General features: G+C 47.3%; 1 protein-coding gene across 4 annotated transcripts in view; it reads left to right on the forward strand.

Moving 5' to 3' along the window:
* The window catches only part of LOC147607653 (uncharacterized), a 62,141-nt gene that overhangs the window by 17,265 nt on the left and 23,031 nt on the right, over positions 1 to 21,845 (forward strand). For all 4 annotated transcript variants that reach the window (XM_086790271.1, XM_086790270.1, XM_086790272.1 and 1 more), the window contains exons 3-4: positions 9,870 to 9,943; positions 10,067 to 10,347. In XM_086790271.1, coding sequence (XP_086646397.1) covers positions 9,870 to 9,943; positions 10,067 to 10,347 — 355 coding nt within the window. The remainder of the gene's footprint in view (positions 1 to 9,869; positions 9,944 to 10,066; positions 10,348 to 21,845) is intronic.

Here is a 21,845-nt window from a genome sequence, read left to right on the forward strand (position 1 = left end):
CTCTGATCCTCAAACTCCATCACATCTCGTAATGGTCCAAAACCCTCTCGGAAGAGACACCAGTATCTCCCTTGTATCTCATAGTACACATTACATCGGCATATGTAGTGCTCCTCTAACTCCACTTCTTGGTGACAGCTGACAAATGCGGTCTTCTGGCTTCATCCCCTCGTATTTGCCAATCTCTACCCTCAGCTGATGTGATGAAGTGCGGATCTGTCCAATGGCATTGCGAATGCCATGTGAGAGATGGGTGTCCATGTATGTAGACCGTGTCACAAAGCCATTTGGGGAGAGATGTAGAAAATGGTCTCGATAGTGGGCCATCTTCGTGCCTAGTGGTAAGGGGGGCTGGACCATGTCCTTTCTGCATCTAGCCTCACGATGTCCATCTTGATCACCCTATTCTGCTTAGAGCGACTAAGGTCCAAGAAGGGGCAGTCCAGGCTGTAATCAAATGGAGGGAGTGCATCAATCGTCATGCCATGTAATCTCAGCCACGTACACATTTGGGTGTACCAACATCGTGTATCGTCGTCTGCTGCTAACTGCCTGGAAGAGATAAGTGCTAGGTGTGGGTATTTCTGTATGGGGAGCTCCCATATCCTCTGCAAAAATGTCACTGATTGGAACAGGGCTTCGGTAACCATTGGCGCGGCTCCTGTCTCTGCTCTGACAATCTCATGAGGTACCGATGGTTTGCTCTGAATCGTGTAGGCGATCATAGTCACCAGTGGTTTCTCTAGTACCTGCCATCCATCATAGAAATCTCCCTCTGGTCCGACTTGGTCGACAAGCGGCTCCCTCCTCGTGTGGTAGAGGCTGGGTCCCCATATGGGTGAGCCATATAAGAGTGTAGGTGTGACCAATGTGTCTGTCATGTGCAAGAATTGCCATGGACATTCTTTGGAGCTAGTCCAGAAGGGGCAGCTAGGAAAAGATGACTAGAACCAGGACTTGGAGCATAATGTGCAGAAGTGGCAAGTGTGGACTAGAAGAAGGACATGAGGGATGCTGTCGGTTGCATCAAAGGGGTCTGTCGGCTGAACCAAAGTACTGTCGGCTGTACGAGAAGGAAGGCGGCTGCAGGTGCATCCATATCTATGATTTATGACCAGTCGGCTGGCCGACCAGCAGTCGGCCAGCACTCCAATGGTCCAAGGGCCTATAAATAGGCATAGTGCTCATTGAGTTGTTTATTCACTCCACTAGGGAGTGGGTCCTTTTGTGTAGTAGGACTGTTTTGGGTGATTACACCTTTTTATGAAGGCAGCCCATGGCTGTAGATTTAGGGTACCTTTTTGTACCATATGAATATACTGAATTTCCATCTCTCTCTCTCTCTCTCTCTCTCTCTCTCTCTCTCTCTCTCTATACTCTCCCTACTGTCTGCGTTTTTGCATCAGCATGTTCTAAGTGGTGTTTAGGGCTGAAAGAAGACTCTCAGAGCTTCCGCATGTTACATTGGTATCAGAGCATCAAGCTCAGCAAGGCTAAACACTGATTCGGTCCCATATGAAGGTGTATAGGTCCAAGGTACATGAAAGTGCACGGGTACGAAGCCCAAGGCAAGGAACACAAGATCGGGAAGAGCTCCCAGGAGGTTTGTTGGTGGTGTTCCACAAAGCCAGAGGGGATCGCAGTCTTGTGAGCTAGATAGGTTTTCGGGAAATGGTCCCAAGGGAGGATTATCCTCCAAGGGGTGGAGTGAGAGTGCCAGACTCATTTCTCAGGAATGAAGACCAAGACGGTGTTCAGAGTCAGGGCAGGAACGGATTGGGGACTGGATGGAATAGATGCATAGATTTTATTCAGAGTCAGAGTGGTTTTGGAGACCGGGCCGGGTATTCAGAGAAAAAGGTTTGCCAGAGATGGATGGATGGCAGAGGGACTTCGGGAATAGAATGGGATGATGACAATCATCCAAGAACAGGTTGGAATCCTGTCATCAAGTTTAGCAGAGGGGGATGTCATGTGCAAGAATTGCCATGGACATTCTCTGGGAAGGGGAAGCCAAGAAAAGATGACTAGAACCAGGACTTGGAGCATAATGTGCAGAAGTGGCAAGTGTGGACTAGGAGAAGGACATGAGGGATGCTGTCGGCCCCATCAAAGGGGTCTGTTGGCTGAACCAAAGTGCTGTTGGCTGTACCAGAAGGAAGGCGGTTGCAGGCGCATCCATATCTATGATTTATGACCAATCGGCTGGCCGACCAGTAGTCGGCCAGCACTCCAATGGTCCAAGGGCATATAAATAGGCATAGTGCCCATTGAGTTGTTTATTCACTCCACTAAGGAGTGGGTCCTTTTGTGTAGGATTGTTTTGGGTGATTACACCTTTTTATGAAGGCAGCCCATGGCTGTAGATTTAGGGTACCTTTTTGTACCATATGAATATACTGAATTTCCAGCTCTCTCTCTCTCTCTCTCTCTCTCTCTCTCTCTCTCTACTCTCCCTTTTGTCTGCATTTTTGCATCAACATGTTCTAAGTGGTGTTTAGGGCTGAAAGAAAACTCTCAGAGCTTCCCCGTGTTACATTTCGAACAACCAAAGTTTGGTGGGCGGCTCCTGAAACTGAATGTACGCACATTGTCTCTCTAGTGCCCCTAGGGCTGCATATCCACGTGTTAGAAGTCATCTCGTGTCTAGATTTATACACCAGGGCCTTTGTTGTGGGTGTGCCCGCCCTTATCAGGTGTTTTATCATTTTTCCTCACTCCCCGCATTTTTTCCCTATTTTTTCCCATTTTTCTGTGGCTTGGGAGGCAGCCCATGTGCTGGCCGACTGCAGAACTGGTCCACGACTGCATCTGGGAGGTGGCCGACTGCTGTTGATCTGGCCGACTGGAGATGTGTCTGGTTGTGGAGTTCTCAGGGCCAGTCGGCCTGCTGTAGGCAGCCGACTGCACATGTGGGGGCATATAAATAGGCCCCCAGCCCCCATACTACATTTGTATCATATTCGGGATCTTCTTGTGTATATCAGAGCAGAGTTACACGCCCACATCTCTCTCTCTCTTGTGCTGTTTTTCTACCTGCGTTTTTGCTCTTGTGCTCCCAGATCTGGTCATCATCTCCGCTGCGCATTCTGACATGGTATCAGAGCCTAGGCTCTAGATAGGTCTTGGGATTTGTGTGAGCAAGAGGGGGACTGTTTTGTGGCTGATTGGTGGACTGTTTTGGGCTGATCGGGAAGAGAAGGTGCAAGAGGAAGGCGGGCTGATTTGCTGGACAGCCACTTGCAGGTTTTAGTTCTTCTTTGTTCCCACCCACCCACCCTTTTCAGAGTACATCCCCGCTATGGCAGATCTGTTTGAGATGGCAGAGAGACATGTGAAGATCCCGACACTCCCCACGTTCCCGGTGGACCGTCAGTTGGAGCAACTACGGCATATGGAAGGTGATGATGAAATCTGTTCTGGAGTCTTATGACCTCACCGATTTCGTCGTCGTTGGTGTTCCACGGCCGGAAGTAGAGGAAGGGGAGTTACCGTCGATCCGAAAGGACCGGGAGGCCCAGACACAGATGTGGGATCGTGTCAACGCCAGGGTCCGTTCGTTTATTTTCCTCAAGTGCACACCACAGGTAATCAATCATGTAAAGCACATAACGCTGGCCAGAGGTATATGGCAGCATTTGGCCTCACTTTTTACAACAGGGTATCGCCCATGAAGAGGATTTCCTTAGAAGTACAGATGTGGGTTATGAGCCCTGCAAAGTCGTCGACGATGCGGGAGCATATTAACAAGCTGCAGGCTCTTCAGCAGGAAGTTCTTCAGGCTGGGAAGGAGATATCGTCAGAGGACATGGCCATCACGTTGCTGTCACATTTGTCCTCTTCGTACTCAGCATTTTACTCGTCTTTGATTACCAATGGCAGGCTTAGTACCATCACGTGGGAGGAGTTTGTGCCCATGGTCCTGGACTAGGAGGAACGATTCACGAACCCTCCTTAGGGTGGAGGTTCGGAGGCCTTTATTGGCCAACGGTCGAAAGGCCGTAACTCGGGCAAAGGGAAGGCTTCATTGGAGAAGTCTTCTGAGAAGAAGTCCGACGCTGACCGCGAGAACTGAAGGCAGAGAGGACCTGTAATGATTGTGGCGAGAAAGGCCACTATTGGAGGCAGTGTCCTAAGCGGAAGACCGAGAAGGGTGAAGACTCCTCAGCAGCAATCATGAAGACTCCGGCTTTTGTGCGCCTGGAGGTGGTGGACACCGATGTTTCATTTTCTTCAGGCAGGGAGGAGATTGGAGGACTCTGCAGCGGATACTCGGGACTGGATTCTCGATAGTGGTGCTTCCAGGCACATGACTCCTTCCCGTTCCGGTTTACAAGATCTCTGCAGGCTTTCTGGTCATATTCTTACTGGGGATACGTCCACTATCCTAGTTCACAGTGAGGGCAGGATGGAGATAGTTCCCGATGGCAGAGGGGGGAAGCATTCTTCCCAGGTGTTGTATGTTCCGGCACTTGGTTTTCATCTGTTGTCAGTGCATCAGGTTTGCAAGACTGGCGTACGGGTGGAGTTTGATGAGCATTTTGTTGCTCTCCGGGACAAAGCAACAGGCCAAGTGGTTTGGGAAGGCGGAGTGGAGAATGGAGTTTACAGGCTTTCAGCACTCTCTCTCCCAGGTCCCCAGATTTGTGATGAGTGGTAGTCTGGTAATGGCCACTTAAGTGTGGATACGCTGCAGGTGCGGGCTTTCCAGGACCAGATGGTGGATAGCTTGCAAGTAGATGGCAGCAGTTGGCAGGAACTTTCCAATACTGATGTTGGTAGTTCTTGTGTTCGTCAATCAGAGGAAGCTGAATAGGTCACTTATGCTCTGATGTCTCGTAGTATTCGGGACAAAGAACCTCCACTTGTTGAGGATGTTCTTTCCACGGGGACCTTTCCGAAAGCTAGGCAGGTGGCAGGTGCTTACTTGCAGAAGGAGGTGGTTTCTCCAGGCTTTGTGGTTCCGGATTCAGAGGGGGTGGTTGACAGGTTTCATCAGGTTTCCAGGACTTGTTTGTGCACCGTAACAGGTGTTGATCCTTGTGAGCAGTGTGATGTCTCTTTGACTCAGAAGCTGTATGGTTCATGGATCTGGTTGATGGACACCGGTTTGGACGAGAGCTTCCTGATGAGGCAGTTGAGCTCATGGTTACAGATGTCTCTTTGGGAGGCAGGATTGCGTTTCTTGTGGTTTCTGCGGCATGCGAAGGATCATGGACTCTTGTACACAGGAGGGGGATTGTTGGATGGAGTCCGACTCCACGGTTGGAGTGACTCGGTTTGGGGAGGAGATCCGGACACGAGGAGATCTACTTATGGCCCAGGAGCAGTTTTACGGAGTAGCAGGAGGTTACATTGCAGGTTTGGGCTTCCACTGGAGGAACCCATGGTGCACTTTGTTCGTGAACAGATCGTTGCTGATGACATCTTGCTAGAGTTCTGTTCGACGGAGGACAGCACGGTGGACCTCTTCACGAAGTCGCTCTCTCAGGATTTGCTCAGGCGGCACCCCAGCTCCCAGTGGTTGGTTTCACAGCCAGGAGCTGAGAGGGGGTGTTAGAAGTCATCTCCTGTCTAGATTTATACACCAGGGCCTTTGTTGTGCGTGTGCCCGCCCTTATCAGGTGTTTTATCATTTTTCCTCACTCCCCGCATTTTTCTTCTATTTTTTCCCATTTTTCTGTGGCTTGGGAGGCAGCCCATGTGCTGGCCGACTGCTGAACTGGTCCACGACTGCATCTGGGAGGCGGCCGACTGCTGTTGATCTGGCCGACTGGAGATGTGTTTGGTCGTGGAGTTCTCAGGGCCAGTCGGCTTGCTGCAGGCAGCCGACTGCACATGTGGGGGCATATAAATAGGCCCCCAGCCCCCATACTACATTTGTATCATATTCGGGATCTTCTTGTGTATATCAGAGCAGAGTTACATGCCTACATCTCTCTCTCTCGTGCTGTTTTTCTGCCTGCGTTTTTGCTCGTGTTCCCAGATCTGGTCATCATCTCTGTTGCGCATTCTGACACCACGTGCCAATCTAGCCTCTGCTGCCTGCCTCATAGAGAACTATGGTCCGTTGAATGTGACTCCTAGGTACCCATATGATCTGGTGTACTCCATTGATTCACCTCTATAAATGAACTGATGGTCGGATCTAGTCACCCAGGCCTGTGCGGTATTGAAGACCATAATCTTAGTCTTCCCAAGGTTCACTGTGAGGTCCCTATCTACACAAAACGACTGCAAAGCTTCCAAATGCTGTTGCAAACCCTCAGGGGAGTCTGCAATAAGTACAATGTCATTGGCATATAGCAATATGGGTATCCAAACCCCTGCCAGCCCTGCCCCCCATCCTGTCAATGTAGTCGGATATCTCATCAATGTAAAGTCCAAAAAGGGTGGGTGACAGTGGGCATCCGTGCTTCACCTCAATGGTGCTAGTCACTGTATTCGACATGCCTCCGGGAGTCCGTACTCTGCCTATCACTGCCTCATATAATGCATAAATGCCCCACTGCATCTCCTCGAGAACACCAATGTCGTGCAATCTCCTAATGAGTCTGGCACGTGGCAGCGTGTCAAAGGCTTTGCGGAAGTCCACAAAGCAGCAATATATCCTCTTCCCCCATGCTCGTCCCTCCTCAATGAGAGCCCTGAGGGTAAATATGTGATCCAAAGTCGTGAAACCTCGTCTGAATCCTGCCTGCCCAGGTGCTTTGAGTCCATATGTCTCAGCCCATCTACTCAGTTCTCGATCCAAAAATAGATCCGAATATCTTGGCCAAGCAATGGCCAATCATGATGGTCCTGTAGTTCCCTGGTATCATGGGGTCACCACTTTTAAATAGAGGTATGATCGTATGTGCCGACCAACTGTCTGGGAAACCTTCGCAAATGGCCCTGTTAAACATGTGTACTAGCAGTGGTGCCAATACACCTCTGGCATGTGAAAAATGTTATGTCACCAGACCATCCTGGTCTTGGGCTCTTCCATTACACAGTCTGTCAATAGCATCCAAAACCATCCGAATGGTTACAAAAGTACTATGATCCGGGCGAGTCGCTGACGGATGAGGGATGGGGGGCTGCCCTGGTACTTCATATAAAGTTCTTGCATATTCATGCCATGCCTCAGGTGCTGTGATAGGTGTGGGTGGCTGTCGCTCATGGAACATCTTCCACGCCCTCTTGGTGTCCTGCCCCAAAAATAGTTGGTATATCTCCGTCTCAAGCTTGGCCAGGTAATCCCGCTTCTTCTTCCGCACAAGGCGTTTGAAGAGCGTTCTAGCCTATCTGTGTGTGTGGATGCCAAGGGTGATCTCCCGCTGCAAGCGGTCACAAGTCTCGTGACATTCATCATTGTATCAACCATTCAGTGGGGCCGTATGGCGAGAAGGGGTAGAAAGAGGGGGGGGGTATATGGGAAAGCATATGCTGCCGAGGCCCGAACCATGTAATACATCTGCCAACTCTTTCGTAAGCTCATCAAGTGGACTGCTCGGGTCAAGAGCGAACAGACCATCATATATTGCACTGCCATATACCCTAGAGGTCTCCCGAGTAAAGTGATATCTTGGGTATCTGGTATGACTAGAGGGTGATGTGCCTCTAACATATCCACAAATCACAAAAAATGTCAAATATGCATGGTCTGCTGCCATCCCGATGGGTCTGTTCGAAATGGAGAGATCCTGTATATCATGTATCAAGAGGTGAGCCCATCAGGTAATCCAGTGTACTAGCTCCTCCCTTTTTGTTCCAGCATGTGAGAGCATCTAAACCTGGCCAACGGGATAGGCCATTATAGATAACTAGCCCATGTGCACTCCCCAAAGCTAGGAAGTGTCTCCCATATTCTGTCACCTCTCGCGTCCTGGGCAGATCTCTGCATCCCTATCTTATCTGCTGCTAGCTCGCAGTACATGGGCTCATCCGTAGCATAGAGAGCTGATTGTTCCCGGCCTGTACGTGCATTAAAGTCCCGTGTTAGTAGTACATCTCCCAAGCTCGCAAAACTCATGATGTCCTCGTACAGCGGCATATATGGTGATTCTCCCGACGCAGCGTATCTGGAATGTGCCGGTGGGAAGTAGCATACTGCAATGTAAATGTCCCGAGGTCTATTTGTGCTCGCTTTGATCCACATATAGCGTGCGTCTGCCCCTCTATGCATCACATGTACTGCCTCCCGTAAGTCCTTCCTTAACAGTACTGCTACCCCCCCACTTCCTCTAGTCCCCCCTGCTATGCGTGGTTGGGGTCGACATACTGATTCCCATCTATACCTAGGAACCTACTCCCTGCACATTGGTGTGTCTCTGTATACATGGCAATATCCCGGCCTTTGAAAGTGTCCTCGAAGTACCCTGCATCTACCCGTAGGGCTCCATTGCAGTTCCACACCGATAACTTCAAGGTCCCATAGGCCGTGCCCCGTAAGGATGACCGGCGCTCCCGGATGAATACTTGCCCATCTCTATATACAGTCCACTTCCCCTCCTTACGTGCTTCAAACACTGGAGGCATGTTCTCCTTTTGGTGTGCTACCTGGGCCGGCGTAAGATCCTCATCTAGATAAATTTTCTCTCCCTTGAGGGCGGCCCTCTTAGCGAGAAAGGCCGCCTTCTTATCCATATCTGCAAATTTCAATATCAATGTTCGTGCTTTGGTGGCATCCTTTCCCACTCTCCAAGCCTCTGCTATAGGAATCTCCAATCTTTGTACTCAGTCTTAGCATCTTCTTGAGGAGTACCCTTCGCGCCCCACCCTGTAACCCGTACATGTAGGGCTTTGGCTTGTTGTTTAGCCTCTTCTTTGAGGGTTGCGTTCATCACCTCCACTTTATCGTCAGGCATTCCCTTGTGCTTTTTTACCACATCAATCCACTTAGCATTTTCTTCCACCTCTGCCTTGGTGTGCTGTGCAACCTCAGCAAAGGTTTTTATCTCCTTCTACACCTGTATTTTTAGTTCTTTTATTTCCTCCTGCATTTGAGGAGCTGCAGCCATGCCTTGTTCCTGATTTTGATGGTCTAACTTTTCCTTGCATGCATTCAGATCTGCCCTTAATTCCAAGATCATACTGTCTTTCTCCGCAATCATTGCATGCATTTCCTCTTGCAATTCTTTTCTGATTTCAGCCTGCATGAAAGTTTGTGCAACCTATAGTTCCGTGTGTACTTGGGCTTGCATCTCGCCCTTCATCTTTGCATACATGTCTGCATATGTTTCAGCCAAACAAGCATGTGTTTCTTGCTGCATTTCTTGCTTAACTTCCTCATGCAGGAGGCGTATCTCTGTCCTGACCAATCTGTGTATCGCATCATACATTGCTTCATCGATTCTCTTGGATGTCTTCCCCAGTCGCTTTGACCCCGGGGAGAGTGTCCATTCCCTACCTTTTCTCACATAAAACTTCTTATCAGAAGGGGACTTTACCGGTGTATGAAATGCAGCATCGGCGGCCCATCCGAGTTCAGCGACAATCTCCTCTTCGTTCATGTTGGACTGAAGGGTCCCCTTTCTAGTACTGATTCTGGTCCTCAGCTGGTGGCCCCCCATAGGTGGCCAGCTGCAAGTGGGGAGGCAGGTACAGGCGACAAGAAGAGGAGAGAGGAGGCGCAGGGTGGACAGCGAAGAGAGAGAAAGGAAGAGGGGGCAGCAAAGAGAGAGGAGGCACAGGTTCGAAGAGAGGAGGCGGCGACATAGGTTCGAAGAGAGTGGCAAAACAGGTTCGAAGAGAGAGAGAGGGAGGCGACACAGGTTCGAACAGAGAGAGGTGACACAGGTTCGAAGAGAGAGAGGCGGCCGAGAGAGAGAGAGAGAGAGAGAGAGAGAGAGAGAGAGAGAGCTGACAAATTTATTCCATGGTAGCAGCTTTCAGGGCTTTGATGGGAAGTGGCAGCATGACATGTACGATGATGTCGGCAAAAAACATTCAAATGCCAAAAGTACTTGTTTAACTTCATTGGATTGTTGGGTTGATAGATGGTGTTTTATGTGGTTATTGAAAGTTATGTGATATGCTTGGAGCTCTCTTCAATATTTTTGGCAAATGCTCGATTCTTGGCCAGGCGAGCAAATAAGCACCCAGGATTTACGGTCTAAGTTAAAAAAGAACGTGTCTCGGGGGGGTCAAAGTGGAAATGATGCATCAGGTGGAATCAAAGATCTAAGGGAGAAGCTTTCTGGACCAATGCCACCCCCTCAGACACATACGGAAACGGTTTCCATGCCACAACAGCGCACCTCTTCTGCTGTGAAGGCTACCACACCAGCTGTTACAATGGTTCCTGGGAGCAAGCCTTCAGCAGCTGCTGTCAAGCCTTCCAGTGTGCCGAAAGTATCAACTGGGGTAAACATTTATCTTTTTGCATTGCCTGCCTGCTTTACTTCAAAATTTGTGGTTATTGATCTGTTTGAAGGACTGATGCATGCTGCTGCTGATCTATATTAGAGGACTGTAATAAGACAGGTGCAGATGAATGGCTGTGCCTGGTCCAGAAACGGGGCAGTGTTGTAGATGGCTGGGTTGCAACAGGAGCTATCTGGCCGACCAGCTTGTGTCTGTCTCAAAAAAACTCCATGCCACCCCTTTCCTCCTCACTTGAGCTTGGAGCAGCAGGGAACAGTCCCCTACCCTGCAAAGAAAGTTCTATGCTCAAGAAGTCCGGTTACTTCTTTGCCAGGCATAAATTTAACAATGAATGAACATCATTAACCGTTAGATAAAGGCTGGTAAACATCAGTCAATGCAAGTCAGTTTTGGTCAAACTGGTTGACTTTTGTTGGCACTCGGTAAATCTAGTCAAAATTGTGCCAAAAAGTGGTAAAGGAGCTCAAGCCATTGCTTACATGCTTTCTAATTTTTTAAATCTTTGGATGCTCAGAGTTTCCTCCAACAATGGCTTTCTTTCAGCCTGTGCCCAGAAGCTGGTGATTCTAAAAGAGATGTCTAGACTCTGTAGCCTTCATCATGGACACACTGTCTGATCATTTTGGGAAGTGTTGTTGGTCTGGGTGGTTTGACTCTTTCTTTCTCTCCTTTCATGGTGGTTAGACTCTTTTGGCGTGGCAAGGTAGCTATGCATTTGCACTAGTATGCGTGCTGTGAGTGAGTATACACTACACTAAAGACCAAAGATGGGGTGCACTTCCCCTCTTAGGGTATCTTATACTTCAGAAATCAAGTAATTTCTTACAATTATTTTGTGCATGCTGGGCAAGGACATTTACCACAATGCCAGGCCATGCAGCAAGCACCGTGGCTTGCAGTGAAGATGATAACTCCGTCTTTGACTTGAAGTCCAGCACATTTTGAGGCATTTTATGGCGAAAAACCAATTCTTTCCCATGTCCGTGTCTTTGGGTGTCGTGCGTACACTCACACTCCGAATGACACGAGGGGTAAGCTTGAGCCAAGGAGTGAGTTGCTCATTTTTGTGGGCTACTCTTTTGAATCAAAGGCGTACAAAGTTTTTGATCCTAGATCGAACAAAGTCTTCATTCGTCGAGACATTGTCTTTGATGAGCGGGATTCACTTCACCATCCGTTGCCCATACCATCCGAACATGAATCTTTGATTGTGCCACATGAACCCAATCTGTCTACTGTTACTCCGTCCCTTGAGGAGCCTTCCTCCTCCCGACAGCCACCCAGGGACCCTTTACCCCGCTGGTACCTACAGACCATGCGTGATTTTGGCATGCTTCCCCATGATACCCCTTTGGATGGTCCTTGTCTGTCCACCAGGCTCACTCTTTGTGCCTCATTTGCCTCTGTTTTCTCTGCAGACTATGTGGTGCATGATGAGCCAACATTGTGGAAAGACGCTATCCAACAGCTAGCCTGGAATTAGGCTATGGAACAATAACTCGAAAGCATTGATCGTAATGGCACGTGGTCCCTTGTGGATCGCCCTCGTCATAAGAAGGTCATTGGAACCAAATGGATCTTTCGTGTTGGGGTAAAGGCGTTATGCCCACCCTTATAGTGTGTACAAGCCCATAAGTCATAGTACATAGTACACTTAGTACTTTTAATGTACTAAGTGCACTATGTGTACTAGTGCAATATACATGTGTGATAGGGGAGTCACACACTCATGCTTTTCATGAGTTGACTTATCCCCACAACTCTCTCTCTCTCCCTCTCCCTTGCTTCTCTGTGTATGTCTCCCATGAATGAACTCTAAACCCTAATTCTGTTTTCTCCCCATCAACTGGTATCAGAGCAAGGTCGCCTTCTGAATCTTTCTTGGAGCTGGTCGCCTGCTGAATCTCTGACAGAACTGCCTGTATTTTTCTTGATCTCTGCCCAGCCAGTAAGCGTGGGCTGGCTCAACTGCTGCCCAGCCATCAGCGTGGGCTGTCCCAGCTGCCCAGCAGCCAAGCGAGGACTGCCCAGCAGCCACGAGCACAGGCACTACTAGGCGAAGGCAGCATAGCGAGGAGGCCAGCAGCGAACACAAGCAATTCGTAATCATTGGCGCCAAGCGTTGAGCGAAGGCGAGAAGCGTTGGGCGAAGGTGACGTGACGGCGTAGAGCTACCGGTCGGAGGCACTGTCAATGAGCGAACCTGGCAAAGGAAGCGAAGCGCTCTTGACAACCCGTCGACTGCTGGTCGTGGAGGTCAGCCAGGTGTGCAGCCACGCTGCCCAGCAGTTGGCGTCGAATCGCTACTGCCCAGCAGTACTTCCACGCTGCCCAACCAGAGTAACATTTTCAGCGCAGCAGCAACCTCAGCAGCAGCCAGCGCCCAGCATTAGCCGTACCTGCACAAACGCATGATCTTGATTGGAGCAGCCATCAAATCTGCAGCAAAAGTGCCCCCCTTCTCACCTGCACAAAACAGAAGCAGATTCCTGCAACAAAAATTCAGCCTGCAAATTGGATTAAATCAAAGGTATTTTGCTTCAATTTTGGATTTTCCTTGTCAAATCAAACAATTGAGCAGGTACAGGTGCCCAATTGCTCAATTTTGAGCAAAATTGGCAAAATTGGGTGACATTGGTCACAATCAGGATCAATTTGCAGGAAATTGGTCAAATCAGGATCAATTTGCAGGAAATTGGATGTCGAAATTTGGGGCTTTTGATGTAATTGTGCAATTAAGCACTCACACATGCTGTATGATGTGAAAAATCGCACATTTGGGCAAAATCGCAGCAAATTGCAGCAAATTGCAGTGCAAATCAAGGGGCTTTTGTGCCGATTGAGTTGATTTGCATGCAGGCAATCGCATTTGATGCTGTGGATAATGTGCTGATGCCTTACAAGCACTCAATGTGCCTGTAAATCAAGGGGCTTTCATGTATTTGATGTATATGTGGCCAGGGGGAAGCATCGCAAACACTCTGGATGCCTTTATGTGCGTCAATGTACCATGCATGATCAGAAATTGATCTCAAATCAAGGGGCTTTTCAAGTTTGTATGCTTGTTGAGCTTGGCAAAGCAGCAGGCAAGACATTTATGCCTTGAATCCTCAAAAATCAGCTTGCAGTCAAGGGGCTTTTGCCCAATTTCTGTTCGGGACTGTTTTATGCAGTGTTCGTGACTGTAAAAATCTGATTTTCACTCATTTGGACAGCCAGGAGAGCATTTATTGCTACTGTACCTGCTGGTACAGATTTGGCACAGCTTTGTGCATGGTTTGGCATGGCTGTACATTGTTTTGAGTGATCAAAAGGTTCAAATTCAGCTGCTGAAATTGCCGGTACAGGTTTGGTACATCATTGGTGAGCGCTTAGTACTGCTGTACAGTACTTTGGAAGGGCAAAAGAGCACATTTAAGGTGCTGTCCAAAATCTGCAGCAACCAGATTTTGGTGTTTTCATCACAAAAAGTGGGAGAAAAGTTGCATTCTTGCTTCCGCAGTGGGAGATAAAGCTTGGGAGAACATTTGTGAGCACTTTGTGTGCTTTGGGTGCAGTGTTTGCACATCTTTTGGTGCAGTGTTTGCACATTTGCAGGGAGTCAGGCATTACAGGTTGCATTTTGCTATGGCAACCACAGGTGAGAGCTCTTCATTGCTTCACATCAAGAAGCTTGAAGGCTCGCATAACTATGATATTTGGCAAACCCAGTGCTACAATGTGTTGCTCCAGAAAAAGCAGCACAAGCCTATCAAAGAAAGGGGTGTGATGCCCGCTTCTCTTACAGCTGAAGAGTGGGAAGATATGGATGAGCTGGCAAGATCTACTATCATGTTGTCTGTGTCAGACTCATTACTTTTCAGCATTCGTGAAGAGAAGACAGCTTGGGGAATGTGGCAGAGATTGCAGGACTTGTATGCCCAACAAAGTGCCTCAAGCAAAGTGTATTGGTTGAAGAAACTCATAGGCCTTCAGATGAAGGAAGGGGCTTCTATGACAGCCCATCTCAATGAGTTTAATGGTATTGTCAGCCAGGTCATTAATCAAAAGTTGGCAATGGACGATGAGTTCAAAGCCACTTTTTTGTTATGCACTTTGCCAGAGAGTTGGGACACATTCAGGACAGCCACTAGTAATTCGCATGCTATGCTGTCATATGCAGATGTTGAGGGTGCTCTTCTTCAAGAAGAGATGAACAGGAAAAACAACTCTGTGGGAAAGTCCAATGCAATGAATGCACGTGGGAGATCCCAGCAAAGGGGGAAAAGCCAAGAAAGGGGAAGGAGCAAATCTCGCTCGAAAAAGGATTTGGAATGCCATTATTGTGGCAAGAAGGGACACATCAAAAAACAATGCTACAAATGGAAAAATGATCAAAAAGAAAAAGGAAAAGGCAAAGACAAAGAGAAGGATGAAGCCAAAGATGTAAAGCCGAAGGGCAAAAGTGGAGTCAAGATCGAAGAAATCAATGTGTCACATGCAGGTGGCAGTGAGGATGAGGTCCTCTTTACGTCTTCACTTGATGCCCATTCACTTCTTACAGGTGGTCATGGTATGCACTCATGGATCATTGATTCAGGTGCCTCCTTTCATGTCACAGGTTGCAGAGACTTGTTTGTCAGGTATACTGCTGGCAATGAAGGAGTGGTTTATTTGGGTGATAACCATGCATGCAAAATTCTTGGCAGAGGTGATGTGAGGCTTGTATTTTCAGATGGCTCACAGCTTATGCTCCATGATGTCAGGCATGTGCCTGAGATCAAGAAGAATCTGCTTTCTACTGGACAGCTTGATGATGCTGATTATGTTACCACATTTGGTAGTGGAAAGTGGAAAATTAGTAAGGGCTCACTGGTTGTTGCCAGAGGCTCTAAGGTGGACACTCTTTACTTTATGCATGCAGGTGTTTGTCACCATGCTAATGTAAATGCAACCGAGCTGCCGGAAATTTCTATGTGGCATAGCCGGTTGGGACACATGAGTGTCAAGGGAATGGAGCAATTGTCTCGTTTGGGTTACTTGCCTTCTCTAAAGTTTTCAAGTTTTCAGTTTTGTGAGCATTGTATATATGGTAGGCAACTACAGTGCCCCCACAAGAAAGCTCTTGGACAGAAAGATGCTCAGTTAGAGCTTGTGCATACAGATGTATGTGAGATGCCTCAGCTTTCTTTGGGAGGGGCAAAATACTTTGTGTCTTTTATTGATGATGCCACACGCAAGGTGTGGGTTTATCCTCTTCGTTTGAAGAGTGATACATTCTCAGTGTTTCAGAAGTTTGTTGCTCATGTTGAGAATCAAACTGGCAAAACACTGAAGGCTTTGCGTTCCGACAATGGTGGAGAGTATACGTCCAAACAGTTTCAGGACTTTTGTGATGCTAAAGGCATCAAGAGGGAGCTCTCTACTCCTTATGATCCTCCACAAAACGGGACAGCAGAGAGGATGAACAGGACCATACAGGAGAAGGTCCGTTCTATGTTGTCACATGCTGCATTACCTCATGGTTTTTGGGCTGAAGCTGTTATGACAGCCGTTCACCTTATAAACAGGTCACCTAACACGAGGCTTGGTGGGAAAGTGCCAGAAGAAGTATGGACAGGGAAGCCTCCGTCATACAAGCACTTGAGAGTGTTTGGTTGCGTTGCGTACGTGCACATACGCAGGGAAATGCGCACCAAACTTGATCCTAAGTCTCACAAATGCATATTCCTAGGATATGGTGACAGAGGTGAAATGGGGTATAGACTTTGGGATCCCATGAATAGAAAGATCATACGCAGCAATGATGTCATTTTTGATGAAACATGCATGTATAAAGAGCCTGCAAGGCAACAGGAGCCTGGCAGAGTCATCTTTGATGATGATGGACATCATGGACAACAACAAAGGGCTGTAAATCAGCCATTACAGCAGGAAAACCAGCCCTTAAATGGTGCTGAAAATGGTCCAAATGGACAGCCAGATATGGCAGAAGATATCCCTATGGATATACCACAGTTAGAGGAGATACCGGGCATGATTTTTCAGCCTTATGGCATGGAACAGGAGCCACCAATGGGTGATATGCAGGCTGGACAGCAACCTGCAAATGATGGTCATTGGGTACGGAGGTCCACTAGACCCTCCAGAGCCCCTGACAGGTTTGTTCCAGGGGTTGACTACTTGATGCTCACTGACTGTGGGGAGCCCTCATGTTATAAAGAGGCTTTACAGAGGGCAGACAAAGCTCTATGGGAGCGTGCCATGAAGTCAGAGATGGATTCTCTGCATAAAAATGGAACTTGGATGTTGGTGCCTTTGCCTGCAGGCAAGAAGGTTTTGCCATGCAAGTGGGTATACAGGCTCAAAGTTGCATCAGATGCAAAGCCAAGATACAAAGCCAGGTTAGTGGCTAAGGGCTTTAAGCAGGAATATGGTGTGGACTTTGAGGAGATCTTCTCTCCAGTGGTCAAAATGACCACACTTAGAGCTGTGTTAGCTTTGGTTGCACATGATGATCTGGACTTGATTCAGATGGATGTGAAGACTGCTTTTCTTCACGGTGATCTCCATGAGGAGATATATATGCAGCAACCAGAGGGTTATGCAGTGAGTGGAAAGGAGAAGCTTGTATGCAAGCTGAAAAAGAGTCTTTATGGGCTCAAACAGGCACCAAGAGAATGGTATCATAAATTTGATACATTCATGAAATCACAGAAATTCAGGAGAAGTGACATAGATCACTGCTTGTACACCAAGAAAGCTTTGGATGGCAGTCTATTGATTCTCATTTTGTATGTTGATGATATGTTGATTGCCGGGAAATCTCGTAAAGAGATGGATGCTTTAAAGCAGAGGCTGCATCAAACCTTTGATATGAAGGATTTGGGTGATGCTAATCACATTTTGGGTATGCGGATACTTCGGGACAGAAATCAGCATGTGTTGTATTTGTCTCAGAAGGAATACATTGGCAAAGTCTTGCAGAGGTTCAATATGGACGGGGGGAAGAAGGCTAGTACTCCTTTGCCTCCATATGTGAAACTCAGTGCTATGGACAGCCCACAGTCAGATAGAGACAGGGCTGATATGGCCAAGATTCCGTATGCTTCAGCTTGTGGCAGTCTCATGTATGCCATGGTTGCTACTAGGCCGGACATTGCATTTGCAGTGGGAGTGGTTTCTAGATACATGGCCAACCCTGGCAAGAAGCATTGGGAAGCAGTGAAAGGTGTCATGAGATACCTGAAGGGCACACAGGATTTGTGCATTTGCTTTGGCAAACAGGATGCATTAGTGCATGGTTACACGGATTCGGATTATGCCGGTCATCCAGATAACCGGAAGTCTACTACCGGTTATGTATTTACATTCACAGGAGGTGCTGTGTCATGGATATCCAGGATGCAGAAGTGCACTGCCTTATCTACTACAGAGGCCGAGTATATTGCAGCCACAGAGGCTTGCAAGGAGGCATTATGGCTATCTCGGTTAGTGGTTGATTTGGGCTATACAGGGGATATTCCATTGTTGCATTGTGATAGTCAGAGTGCCATCCAGTTGGCAAAGAACCCTGTCTTTCATGCAAAGACGAAGCATGTGGATGTGAAGTATCACTTCATCAGAGAGGTGATAGAGAACAAGCAAATTCAGCTTGTTAAGATTCACACGGATGACAACCCGGCTGATCTGTTGACAAAGAGTTTGCCTCCGGAGCGGTTTGCTCATTGCAGACACTTGATGGGCATTGGATGAGGCCAGTTTCAGCCTTGATATGGCCTTGTATATTATCATGTACATGCTGATTTTTTCTTTTCCTTTACTTAAGGGCACTTTGCCTTTAAGTGGGAGGTTGTTGGGGTAAAGGCGTTATGCCCACCCTTATAGTGTGTACAAGCCCATAAGTCATAGTACATAGTACACTTAGTACTTTTAATGTACTAAGTGCACTATGTGTACTAGTGCAATATACATGTGTGATAGGGGAGTCACACACTCATGCTTTTCATGAGTTGACTTATCCCCACAACTCTCTCTCTCTCCCTCTCCCTTGCTTCTCTGTGTATGTCTCCCATGAATGAACTCTAAACCCTAATTCTGTTTTCTCCCCATCATTTCGCACCAAATTTAAAGCCGATGGTACTTTGGACAAATAGAAAGCCCGGCTTGTGGTGCAAGGTTTTCGCCAAAAAGAAGGCATTGATTTTGACGAGACCTTCGCACCTACCGATCGAATGATGACAATCCGTCTCTTACTCAATTTGGCCGCACACCACACATGGCCAGTCTATCAGATGGATGTCAAGAGTGCCTTCCTAAATGACATTCTTGAGGAAGAGGTCTATGTTGACCAACCTCCGGGTTTCCCGCTCCATGGGTATGAGGACAAAGTCTTCTGCTTGCATAAAGCTCTTTATGGGCTTAAGCAAGCTCCCCGAGCGTGGTATCATCGCATCGACAAATTTTTACTAGTCAAGGTTTTCAACCATCTCACTGTGATCCCAACATCTATATCCACACAGATCAGGAGATGGTTTGTTATCTAGTGCTGAATGTCGATGATCTCATCATCTTTGATCACATTACGCCAAAGTGGTTGATATCATGGCATAGGTGAGACGACTGATCTTGGTCTTCTCTCATATTTCCTTGGCACGGAGGTGGTCCAACATCCTGATGGTATTTTTGTGTCACAAAAAAAGTACTGTCTTCAACTCATTACTTCCTACTTTCCTGATGGTGCTATCCCTGTGGCCACCCCATTTGATCCAACCCTCAAACTATCAAAGGAAGAGGACTCACCTCCACATGATGAGCGAGCCTACCGCCAAGTGGTTGGGAAACTCACATGGCTCACAAATTCTCGACCTGACATTTCCTATTGCACATCCATTTTAAGTCAATATTTCAATGCTTCTAAGGAGCCACATTGGAGTTCAGTGATGAGGGTTGTTCGCTATCTAGCAGGTACTTATATGTTTGGACTTCACTATAGTTGTGGGATCACCTTGCGTGGTTACACGGACTCCGACCGGACTGGTGATTCTGATTCCGGTGTTCTCATGGTGGTTATTTGTACTTCCTTGGATCTGCCCTTTTCTCTTGATCTAGCAAGAAGCAGGATACCGTTGTAGGTTCTTCCGCTGAGGCCGAATACTGGGCCCTCTGATACCACCACTGAGGCTATGTATCTTCGTCAGCTTCTTACGGATATGCACGTTCCCATTGATGGCGCTTTTGCCATCTTTGTCAAAAGTTAGAGTGCAATTGCCCGTGCTGGCAATCCTTTTTTTTCTAACCGTACCAAGCATGTGGGTGTCCATTTTCATTTTACTAGGGAACATGTTGAGCTTGGTACCATTAGGCTCTAGTACATTCCTATGGTGGACAACCATGCCGACATCCTTACAAAGTCCGTCAACTGGCCCATCCTCGAGTGTCTTTGCAAACGGATCGGCATCGGTCCTCCACCATCACCCTCCACCTCCGCATATTGAGAGGGGGATCTTCCTCTCCTTTCAGATTTTTATCATTGTTGTATCGAGCACATAACTTAGTGAAAACCCCATGAGGCCATGGCTCATGTGAAAACCGACTGCATTGCATTTACCATCTTGCATTCCCTTTGCATAGCATTCTTTTTTTTTGTGTTTGGGGTGCATGTGTGAATGAAAACCCAAAAATGGGCATTCATGAATGTGAAAACCTCTTGCATTGTGGCATTGATCCAGTACCGCCCAAACTCAAAAGATTCTACACTTTTCGAAGAGCACATGTTCTACACCGTCAACAAACCAAGGCCACATTCCTCTTCAATCCCTTTTTCATCTTCTCATATGGTCCCCTTTTGGCCTGAGAGGGGGTGTGTGAAAACATGCCTAAACCTGTTTTTTTTATCCAGCCCAAAAGGGTATTTTTGGCTTTTTTCTTGTCTTTGCTGCTGGCTGACAGCTTACATTGACCGACCAGCAGTTCTACTGCATATATAAGAAACTCAATGTTTTTCACAACCCGACTACACAACTTCGAGTCTTGCTGCAGCCAGTGTTTCTTCATCTACAGGCAGCATCGTTACCTTCTGCTGCTGCTGGTGTTTTCATATTTACTGGCTGCACATCCTCTCCTACTGCTGCTGCTGGTTTACTTCCTCTTCAGGTTGTATTTTTAATTCTGCAGTAGCCCTTCGTCTACGGTATATCAACGCTTACATCAGCGCATCATCAATGTTTACATCAGTGTTTATATCAGCACATCATCAGCGTTTTACCACAGCTTATGGGACAGCAGCATTATCACGGGACAGCAGCCCTCTCTGCTCCTTCAGAGTCTCACAGTGAGCTCTTGTATTGGATTTCATCATATATACACTCACTCATTTTGTGCTGTGTTGATTTGCTCTGATCTCTCATATATTTGGTCCTTTCGTGCTTTTGCCCTCACAAGACACTCTTACGAGTGAGGCTGAAATTTTTAGATGCATTCAAAGATTGTTTTGCAGATGCATTGCTTCCAGTAGAGTTATCTCCTGAGAGATCCGAGGATCATTGCATTGATTTGGTGTCGGGTAGCTCCCACCAAATAGACCCGCATAAGGGTAAGCTTAGCACATCAAAACGAGATTATGCAACAGGTGACAGAGCTATTGGACTGAGGTTTGGTTCAGCCAAGCTCTTCGCCATATTGCTCACTGGTCTCGCTAGTGCAGAAGAAGGATGGTTCCTTTCGTATGTGCGTGGATTACCGGCCTTTAAATAAGCTTACTATCAAGAACTGGTTTTTAATCCCGCGCATAGATGACATCCTTGATAAACTTGATGGGTCTGCGTGTTTTAATGGCATTGACCTTAAGAGTGGGTATCACCAGATGCATGTGGCACCATAGGATGTACACAAAACGGCATTCAGGACGTCATTTGAGTTACATGTGTTTTTGGTTATGCCGTTTGGTCTCACGAATGCCCTACCACGTTCAATAGAATGATGTATCGCATCTTCCATGAGCAATGGCCAGAATGAAGAGCTTGTGATTATGAAGCTCTTCAAACACAATAGCCAAATGCTAGTGGTGTTCTTGTTCATTCTTGGAAATTCACAGGTGTGTGTTTTGATGATATCTTGGTATTTTCCAAGAATGAGCAGGAACACCGCCAGAGTTTGGTCATTGTGTTTGAAGAGCTTCGTAATCACAAGCTCTTCATCAATGCGAAAAAGAGTGAATTTTTCCTTTCCGAGATTCACTATTTGGGGCACATTGTGTCAAACAATGGCGTCAAGATGGATCCTACAAAGGTTGAAGCCTTTCGGAATTGGCCTGGGCTATCTTCTGTAGATGAAGTACGAAGCTTTTTGGGTTTATGCTCATATTATAGACGTTTTATTAGGCATTTGCATGGACTGCTTCGCCATTGCATGAACTCACTAACAAGAAGTCAGTCTTCAAATGGATAGTTCATGAGAAAGAGGCTTTCTTTCGCCTCAAGGATTCCATTATATGAGTG

This window comes from Cibotium barometz, chromosome 55 (assembly GCF_041138505.1).
Source record: "Cibotium barometz isolate CiBa-2024 chromosome 55, ASM4113850v1, whole genome shotgun sequence".
Lineage (NCBI taxonomy): Eukaryota > Viridiplantae > Streptophyta > Polypodiopsida > Cyatheales > Cibotiaceae > Cibotium > Cibotium barometz.